Genomic DNA, 10731 nt, shown 5'->3' with positions numbered 1-10731 from the left:
CCGTTGGATTCTCTCCAGCAGGTCCCTGTCTCTCTGGGACCTAAAGCACAGCTCACCATCTGCTTTGGACCAGGGACTACTAATGGCAAAGAATTTGAAACTACTAATAATTCATGCTCACCAAATTCTTTCATTATGAAGATGCTGAACAAACAGTAATTAATTTAGCCTCACAGTACCCCTGCGAGGTAGCTAATTTCTATCAGCCTCATTTTACAGCCGGCAAAACTGAGGCACATCCTTGCCCAAAGTCTGGCACAGAATCCAGCCCAGGTACCTGACACCCACTATATGTTTCTTAGCCATCACCTCACCCTTCCTCACTAACACATTTAACTGGAATATGACCAGTTCTGGAGGCATTTGTGCACATGTGTGACTATGTACAGCAACAGGTCTATGCTGCTGTAGACCTGTATCAGGCTTTTAGACAGATAAAGTGCTGAGGTGTCATGGACATAGTTCAAGAAATCTGAAGCCCAGCACTAGTGAGGCTTTTAATTTAAAGACAAACCAAGACATCAGGAATGGGAACATGGCAATGGGATTGTCTCAGCTTTACAATGATTCACTTTTAAGCTATTCTTGCCAGGCTTCCTTTATTATCTGCTGGGTAGTGTAACTACAGTTTCAGCAACACTGACATCTCCTTAGAAAACAGTGGGTTTAAGATGTGACAAACCAACCTCAGAGGAGTGCTGCATGAATCAAATTAATAAGCACCAAAACCCACGATTCCAGGCACTCTGTTGTGCTGAGTGTTAATTAGAGAAGCCAGTGGCTAAATCCTCTGCAGTGATCCAAAAGAGCCCTGTTAAAGAGACACATGCCCTGCACTGCACACAGAAAAACAGCTGTTAAAGCACAAGGTACTCCTGATCTGGTTCCAGCGGTGCCCTTTGCCCATCAGATGAACCATGGCAGAACACCCTCAAGCTAGAGCTTCCATCCCACCACTTGTTCGTGAGGCTGAGCTACCACTTGCTCACCCTACACAACACCCCACCTCAGAGCTATCCCACAGGAGCAAGTGAGCTGCTTGCAACACCATTTCATTCTCTGCTCCAGCTCATTTCCACTAGAAAAAGCATAAAGAGCTGGTGAGGAGGGAAAACCTCTGGTGCAACAGTCCCAAGAATTCACAATGCACAACGTGTTTTGTATTTGCAGCTCTCCTTAAGAAACCCAGGCTCAGAGAGAAGTAAACCCCTGGATTTCTCCCCTGTCTGGCAGACAACAGGCAGCTAGAGCATTGCTGCTCTGTAAATGAGCTTGTACAGCACTCCACAACCACAGATGGAGTCATTTTAGCACAAGTTTTGATATATCATCTTTCTGAGCAGCTTGCAAGCCCTGTTCAGAATCCTCACTTTACCTTCCCCACCAAGTTCCTTACAGGAAATTTATAATCTAGACTTTCTTGTGCTTTACACACACACCCCCTGTGGAGTTTGTGAGAGCACTGCACCGACTTACCACATCCCCCCTTCTGCTGCACTGGATGGCAGAATGCTCTGGGACATCCACAGCTACATGGAAGAATGACTCCAGTGCACAGGATCAGTTAAAACCAGTTCTCTTCTGGTTTACCAGCATTTAGTACTTTCTGTTTGTTGATTCACAAAGACTTAGTCAGATACCTATCTCCTCCTTAAGCAAGGTGGTGTGCGAGCTTGCCACTGGCATCAGTATGACATTCAGCGAACAAAGAGCTGTTTATTCTCTGTCAAAGGCAAGAAGTGATTCAATGGTTTTGGAGAGAAGCATCCTAACCCCAGGCAGCTGTGACACAGAGGACACCAACTGTCAGACCCCATCACACTGCCGTCCATTTCCCAAGTGGTTCCATAAACCACTAGGAAATGGCCAGGAGGATGTGGGTCCACTGAACTAGGGATGCAGAGGGATGTTCCCTAGGGATGCAGAGTTTGGGACTAGGAAATATTGACCCAAGTGAGAGTGGGAATTAAGGAAGCCTTTCTACAGGCAGCTCCTTCAGAAGCCCTCCCACCTTTCTCTACTGGAAGAGGCCAGCAGTGGTAAGGACCGAGTGACACCCTGTGGTGATGGAAAGGCAACATGAACCTCTAAACCACAGCCCACCCTCCCCATTGCCCCCCTTGGGCTGCCAAACCAACCCAAGGGGAAAAGGTCAGGTCAGAGTTTGCCTACATTGCCTACAAGGGCAAGCAGCCAGGGAAAATCCCAAGGACAGATGTGGGTGGGCAGTGGGGGGTAATGTGCAGCCTGGAGGAGAGCTCTGACTTACCCAGCACTGCCTTCCTGACAGCAATCTTAGAACAACCGCCATGTAAAGAAAGGTCCTTGGAGGAGGCATTTCCACTCTCTGGAAAGTTAAGAAGAGGCAGCATGGACTTTTACAGCATAACTCATCCAGCAGCTGCCATCAGCCTAGAGCTGCTAGCTCAGGAGACAGGAGGAGAGCGACTGAAATGACTGTCCATGACTGAAGGCACCTGGTCTGGAAAGAGCATTCAAGCTGGTGTTTTTGTTTGACAAGGGGCAGGACCGGGGCAGATACTGGTGCTGATGGTTTGTCAGGACTTGCTACACATACAAGAGCATTATCCTACAATATGAGACACCTTAATTACCACTTTAATCCACAGAAGGGCCTAAGCCTAAATTCATTAGATTGTCTTACACATGTTTAAGTTAAGAGCTTATATGGACTAGGAGTGCATTTGTCTCCTTGCTCAGTCCTCTCCCAGCATAGAAACACTTGGCCTCCTAAAAATATGTCATTGTGATCAAGCAACCATCTGTTCTGGTCTAGTCACTTGTGTAAAAATCACCCTTTTTTGTTTGGGCTGAAAAGTCCCAGCCTTCCACTGAATACCTCAATTAAAAATATAGTTAAAAAGTTACAGTTGATCCTTCTAAAAATAAACATAAAGAACTAGAGCATATACAGAAAAGAAAGAAGGTGGCATTGGAGGTGCCTAGGGCTACAAGTTTGCTACCACAGCTTGAGTTTCAATCGTGACAAGTTCTCAGGCCATGGAGAGAAAACACAAGACGAATTCCTCTTCTCCCTTGGTAACTGATGGTGAACCTTTTTCTCCATGGGACTGATAAGAAACCTCCTCTCCAGCAGCATTTACAGTCAGATTTGCAATTTTGTGACATCACCAGGGAAAAATAAATCGCTATAGAGAAGAGTCTGTCGGGGTTTTGTGTTCAGCTGTGAATATCAGCTAACCAGGTAACTGTGCATCTCCCTGGAGTTGATGCTCAAAACCACGCCTGAGTGATTGCCTATGGAAATAAAAAAAACAAAGGGCCAGCATTAGTGCATTTCAGTCACTTCACAATAAATCCCCTTTTTATTGCAGGGACAATTCAATCACATACAGAAAGTGGCTTTATCTAACCACAGGTCAGGTGAAGGTTGGTGCAACAGCTCCGTGTACCTACAGCATACTTTTCGCACAAAGCTTTTTGGTCATGGTGGTGAATTTGTGGTGAATTCCTAGGGTTTCTATCCCAGTGACAGCAAAAGTTGGTTCCCTTTGTGGCTTAAAAAGGTGTAGTTGTCTGGAGGGGTGCAGGTGAGGGAGGAGAATGGAACCTGAGGCGTCCATTCGACATGCCACTGACCTGGGACTGGACACTGACCGGCATCAGCAATAAGGGAACTCTGTAGCTGTTCAAGTTGCCACTTCTCCCAGAAGGAGTCACTGCAAGGTAATGGTGTTGAGGAGTCCCAAGGTGGGGGTTGCGATAAAGTAGGCAACATAAAATATATAGAAAACAAAAAAAGGGGATGGGTGAGTCTGGGAATACTGTACTGTGGAAATTCAAAAGTTATGAGAGAAGAGAGAACAAACAGAAACCCAGGCCTGTAACTCCCTGCTGCGCAGGGAGCCGAGGCTGCTACTGACAGCTCCCAACAGGGAGGCAGAAAGCTCTCCAGAACTAGAAGGGGTCTCCAGAGCATTGGAACCTTCTGCAAATCAGAATTTAGTATCAAGCAGGGATTATAACAGGCTTCATACTCTAGCCAGATAGAGGAGTACCATTAAAAGGAACATTTCCTTGGCAGTACTAAGAAATACTGGAGCTAGTGGGAAGTATTGCAAGTAAGAAAACAGTGCAGAGAGCAGAAATGGAGTTTCAAGTCTTAAATAAAGTCTTGTGTCTAAAAGCTGCACAGCAGCTGACAAACACAGATGATTATGATCCACAGAAATGAACTCTTTACGCTCTGGTGGAAGTGCTGCTGGTGCTGCAGCCTGGCAGAGGCACAAATCACCTCGAGATCTGCATTTGCTAACTGCCTCAGGTTTCACATCAAAACATCATGATCTTGTACTCTTTAACCCTAATAATGCTCTTGCCTAGATAGGAGGTTTATTTATTTATCTCCAAGCAAGGAGTGCAGGGCAAGGAGAGATAATTTCTGAATGTGTTACAAATCAGGGCAGCCTCTCTTTATTCCAGCATCCCCAAGCTGCCTTAGATAAATAGGCCATAAGGGATTTTCTACATTAAAGGAAGTTGTGCTTTTGTACATTACTAGAGGTATCTGAATGCTCCACTTTAATAGGCTTGTCTGCAAGGACTTTGTTAGCATTCATCTTTCTCCTCCAAAGACCCTGGAGATGAGTTGATCAAACAATTTTAACACAGACTTTGTTTTTCCAGGGCTGTTTTTTGGAACTAACTCTGGTACAGTCATGAGTGCAATCAAGGTCATCTTGCAAAACTGAATGAAAACCCAGTGACAGTCATACACAAAGGCTGTCAAAGAGAAGACACAAATAAACAAAGCAAAGCAAGAGCCTGGATTCTTTCCTTGTGTTCAAAGCTAACACCTCCAAGAACCTAGAAGGAGCACACAGTTCAGCAAGTGAAAATAAAGACACTGACAACAAACAATAAAGGTGAAACTCAAGATAAAGAAAACTCTTCTGCTGAAGTTCTGTCCTGCCCTAGGCTCCCTCTTGTGCAGCTAAGCCACATCCTGTTGCATGTGTTCATGAAGCCATTACCCTTGCCTATTACACCATGAACCTACTGCTACAAATCCCAAAGGCATCGGGTTATCTGTTTTATTGTCACAAAATGTACAGAAATGGAACCGGGGAGCTTTTCCCATTATCCTGCATTTTTCACTGTGACCAGAAAGGAGTCTGAACAGGATGATAAATTTGACAAGAAATGAACTTTATAGACCAGCTCTCCATGTTACACTGGAAGGAACCTCAGGGTGCCAGGATATGTGCTTCCACCTGATACTGAGAACGTTCTGTGCAGGTGCTTCCCTCATGGGCTCCTTATGACCACCCCATGGATACTAGAAAGTTGTCAGCTAAAGTAGGGAAGATTGATGACATTTTTTATGGAGGAATAAATGTGATTTTCCTAGAAATGAAAACTTTACTTGCCACTGGAACACGATGGCAAATACAGCAATGGATCCAGATACGATCCACCTGCAAGCACAAGAAACATGGACTCTACAAATCCTCTTGGCTTAAGCTCAGTGTTTCTCTAACTGGGGGCATCATGGAGTTAATTCAGCTGCAAGCTATCACACCCTGTTCCACCAAATGCAATTTCTCTCAGAAATTGTCCAAGCAAGACTCCTGACATTGAACTGTACTCTGTCTGTACTCATGCTCTACATAGCACATCAGCCATACATTAGCCCGTATCACGTGCAAGCCAGAAGACAACTGAGATAATCCTTTGTTAGTGGTGCACTATCTGCTTCTTCCTGAGACTAAGGAGAAAAAGAAAAAGACAAAAAGCTAAACCAAAAAGAAGCAAACAAACAAAAAAAAAATTAAAAATCAATTACTTGTCCAAATGTATAAACTCAAAATGAAGTTACCTCTTGCGTTCCCTAGCGTTTGAGAGTCCAGATCATCATCAATAAACTCCTCACCCTGGATGATGTTCTGGGTGTCCTCACTGTGATTAACAGGGCTTGTCATCTCCTGCTCTTTTTCGTTGTGCATCTGGGCGTAGACATTTCTGCCTGGCAGTTTCCTGCATCAGACAAAGAGAAAAAGGTCTGGTGATGGAGTTCCCTCACGTGGTGCACGCGCTGCCATCCGAGCAGAACTCCAGCAGAGCAAAGTCATTCCAGAATCACAACACAGCACCAACCCTTCCCTTCCTTCATTTTGTGTTCACAACCTAAGCTTCTCAACTCCTTATTCCCAGTTACAGGTTTATGTAACTGCCTTGTCACGATGTTCACACCAACACACTAATTGAGTACCACTTTTTGACTAAGATTGACAGACAATGAGCAGTCCTGGGGAAAAAATAAATACTAAAACCAGAAAAACCGTTTGAAGAACTCAAGCAATAGAAAGGCCCAGCAGGCATTCCCCTCTGGTTCCAAGTGTCTTCACAACCATTAAGCTGGGTAACCATCCTCATTACATCTCTCTGGTGAGGTGAGCTGATACTGAAGGGTGACAGCATTTCATATTTTATTAGGTGTGAGCAAAAAGAAGCAGCAGAAACACAGGAGACAGGGAATGGCAAGAGCAGAAAATGGAGGCCAAGACCAAGGGGCAAAGTGTAAGGAGGTAAACAGGATCAATAAGGGCAAAGACAGGGCAGGTTGGTGAAATTAAATGGGCAGCACTGAAGAAGAAAAAGTGCAAAGCCTGGCCCAGCACTACTGGGAACTGCTGAACTGGACAAAAGTCCCTAGAGCAGAGAGCATTTAATTAATTCATTCAGAATCACATTATTAAATGGCTCTATCAGCATGACTGAACAACTAGCACCATGGCTCAGACTGGGAGGCTTAAGACTCAGTATTGATAAAGAGTTCATAACTAGATTAAGTTAGACATTGTAGAATTAAAGGCAATAGTCAGGAACTTCTAACTCTGCAGCAGAGTTGATGGTTCAAACACTTCTGGAAAGCCATACCCTTTGCTGCAGCTGCATTCACCTGCAATCTGCCTGGACACCTAAGGACATCCTCTCTGAGGCACCAAGCAGACACTTCTGATTAAGGAGCTGCAGGTTGTGAGCTCTGTTTTCTACACTGCAAGAAGCAGTTTGACAGCTTGATCAGCATGACAGCAGATCACAACTGTCAAAGTCTGTGCTTAAATAGAGATTATTGCCACGGGCAGGCAGCGAGAAGAAAAGAGAAAATTGGTTTGAACCGCTAAGGTTAAGCTGTGGTTCTTCCAAGCTTCTTTAGAGAGGAAGAAAAGAGAAAAAGTGACATTCGTTTTTAGGCATCTCTCTAAACCCAACCATCTTGTGCTCCATACTCTGGCAGCAGTTTGATGTCTGGATAAACAGATAGGTTGCTCAGTTTCCTCCAGGCTTTTGAAGTTGACCTGTCTTTCAGTGACATTTCAGGTTCTTTACCAGGTGGCACCATTCTTAGTTTGAGATAAAAGTTACTGCAGCAAACTGGCTTGAAGTGCATCTTCCAAAGCATCAAAGCAATTAGCATGAACACAACTTGCTAAATCATGCAAAGTGACTAAGGAGATTTTCATGTGAGCTACCCAAGAGGTTCCTTGCTCCTATATATGCACAGACAGATATCTCTATAGGTCCGTAAGCAGACACAGATAAAACTAGATACATAAAAACAAGGATTTTGTCCCAATATTTAAAATCAACACAAAGAAAGGTATCTGATCGTTCTTGGTCTCAGTGAGCATGGAGTGAGTAAAACACAGGAATAACCAAATGCAAAGGACCAGAAAGAAAGAAGGTCTGATGGCACAGTACTCTGCTATTGTAACCACTTCAACAGGTCCAAGGGCTCCTCCAACACTAACAAAAACATAGTGCCAAGCCTTGCACCACTCTTCTTCCAGTAACTGAATGAAACAAGGCACGGGAAGTTTGACCAAGTGTTTCAGCCCAACAATACAAAATGGAAAGCACATTTCTAAGAACAGAGAAGATTGTGCCATAGCTCCTTTTGGGGGTTTACTCTTCAGCTGCAGAGTGCATGTGCTTCTCATCCATCACTGCAGACAATTACCTCTGCTGAGCTGCACTCCATGGTTTACATTCTTAGTTCCTTTTGTTTTCTCTGCAGCATTTTATTTCAATCATGAAGACGAAACATTCATGCCTGCTTCGAGGACCATAAAAATATGAACTGGAGCCTTAATTCTGCACAGAACTAATAACAAACATCACAGCTTTCACCAGGCCCTCTAGGTCCCACACCTTTTACAAGATATTCTAGAAAGTGTTTTGGTTTCCCCCCCCCCCCCCCCCTAGTCTCTATTCACAAATTCTGATCAGTTCATATCTGAAACCCTTTGCACTTAATGTTCAGCAGGAAGGAACATCAGGAGGTGGATGAGACATTGATTCCCACTCACTTAAACTCCCCACTTTATTTGGTTTTCAGTCCCTTCCCTGTGGAGCCAATATTCACTGGCCTTTATGCAACCCAATTTATTTTCCAGAGGTTTGATTAAGACTCTCTGGTAGAAAGAACAGGAAGGTATTCACATGGCAAAGAATGTGGGATAATGCAGCATTCTCTTGGACCTTTAACAAAACTAACAAAACTAATAATCCATTAAATACAACACTTTATTGAGGTGCTGTGTGGATTAATGTGCAGATGACTGACTTCTTTGTGCTTTAAGGCACTCCTGATTTACTTGCCTCTCTCATTTCAGAAACCTTCTCTGCATGCTATCACTTTGATTTCTGAGGCAGGTTTTTATGAAATATTATGGAGCATTAAATTAGTCCCTGTTTTTTCATAACTAAATGCCATGGATTGGGACTAAACTTGCTCTCATGGAACATAAAAGTAGTATAAGCAAGGTGGGGGGGAGGGGGGGGGAGGATAGCCTCTCTTCAGAGACTGAAAATGAGATAGTAAGGCAATGAGGCAGAAAGATAATACAGTTCTGCTCCAGATTGTGGGAATGACCCAGGAGGGGGTTCATTTACCTGAAGCGGGACTTGCTAGTAGTGAGAAGAAAAGGAATAGACACAAACTGATGCAAATTTGGCTGAAGCAGATTCAGAGTGCTCAGTGAAAACAACACTGCAGCTCTCGGTACACTGGCAGCAGTTTGCATACAAATTAAGAGCCAAAGATTTTCATGCTACTGCTAACTGCTCTTAACCAGCTCAAACACCTAAGCAGGAAAGCCAACTATTTGCCTTGGTTTGGCTACTCTAATGTTCTGTTGTTATACAGAAGTATAAAGAAAGAAAAGGATGATTTCAGATCTTCCACTTCTAACATGGTGATTGCAAGGCAGCTTTGATGTGGCTAAAATACAACATTCCTTTCCCCCACTTTGCCTGGTGCAGACACTGCTCTTGGCTTTCTTTAGACTGCTGTCCAGGACCCCACACCATGGAAGCCTGCTCTGAAAGGATGAAGAAAACTTTTCTGGATGGCAATTTGAAACCCACATAAAACATCAACATTGTTTCAAAGGGAGTGGAAGAAGTGTGCTTTTACTGAACCAAATTTAGTAAAGATGGTGTGGTATAAAACACACACACACACATATACATATATATGCAGGTCCCAGATCTGCATTAAAAAATAGATTTGATTTCTCAAAAAATATTTTCCAGCTGCTTCATATTGTTCTGGTCACAAGAAGCAGCTGTAGGCCATTGTACTTGGATGCTTAAACAACTGAAGCACACTCGTGAGTATTGTAACGCATCGCTCGAGGCATCAGATAGGTGATTGCCAGACTCGGAACACAAGAGCAAGGAAAAGGCAAATTATTTTTGCTTGCCCACCACCCAACACTCACTCTCTGCACTGCCTCTTGTGCCACAGCCAGAGTCAGATGTAGCAGCTGGGGTGCTGCCTCTTGCTGACACGCTGAAAATCTGCCCCCAAACTACCTAAACCAAACTTGGGACTTCTGCGGGGTATGACTAGAAATAGTTTTGAAAGACACTGACATTTATCATTTAAACTTTAGTCCTGTTCAAGGTCCTTCACCAGCTTGGTTCCCCTTCTTTGGCCATGCTCCAGCTCCTCCATGCTCCTCTTGTAGTGAGGGGTCCAAAACTGAACCCAGTACTTGCAACGCTTGCAGCCATACTGCACGCAGGAGCAGAGGGCAGCAGTCTTCCTGCTCAGTGGTTCAGCATTTGGGATTAGAGCACATCAGAACCAATGTAAGCCATGAAAGCTCTGATTATCCAACAGACTCCACAATTTGAGTTTTGATTGGAGTAGTGGGAAATCAGACAGTTTTAATCTTCTTTCTGATGGGCATTCCTTCAGGAGTGAGGAGACTGCCTTGGTTTTGACTATGCATACAGCATATCAGCCCAAATCCCACTACCTCTGTATGAATCTGCCTCTGATTTTCCCCCACCCCTCTATTTAATTAAACACTCTCCCAGTTTCCTGTATATGAGACATCTGACATAATCTTGCTTCTGCAGGACTGTTGTTTTTAGATTAATGCCCTCTCCCAAACTAATTTTGTGACAAACACCAAGTTTTAGCACTGGGTATTGCAGTTCTCAACCAATGAGAGATTCAACAGGAGCAGCAAGTTTCATCATAGCTGTCCTGATTGCCCCTGAAAGAATCCTAAAAGAAAGGCAAGAGTTTGGTCTCTGATGCCCTGTCAACACCATCTTTCATCAGGAGGCAATTCTGCCTCACAAAACTGGGTGTAAATCAAGATGCAAGTTCTTATGACATGAAGTCAGAAACCATCCAGGTAGGGAGGGCAGGTGTGAACAAGGGGCAGG

The 10731-nt window shown here is 44.0% G+C and overlaps 1 protein-coding gene across 1 annotated transcript in view; it reads right to left on the bottom strand.

Moving 5' to 3' along the window:
- Positions 1–2246: 2246 nt before the first annotated feature.
- The window catches only part of SORCS2 (sortilin related VPS10 domain containing receptor 2), a 565166-nt gene continuing 556681 nt past the window's right edge, over positions 2247–10731 (bottom strand). Inside the window, exons 26-27 of the mRNA XM_054172252.1 lie at positions 5915–6018; positions 2247–3279 (exon numbers count right to left, since the gene is read on the bottom strand). Coding sequence (XP_054028227.1) covers positions 3215–3279; positions 5915–6018 — 169 coding nt within the window. The 3' untranslated portion in view covers positions 2247–3214. The remainder of the gene's footprint in view (positions 3280–5914; positions 6019–10731) is intronic.

This window comes from Dryobates pubescens, chromosome 23 (genome assembly GCF_014839835.1).
Source record: "Dryobates pubescens isolate bDryPub1 chromosome 23, bDryPub1.pri, whole genome shotgun sequence".
Lineage (NCBI taxonomy): Eukaryota > Metazoa > Chordata > Aves > Piciformes > Picidae > Dryobates > Dryobates pubescens.
The sequence above is the reverse complement of the archived record's forward strand: the minus strand, read 5'-3'. Positions and strand labels throughout refer to the sequence as shown.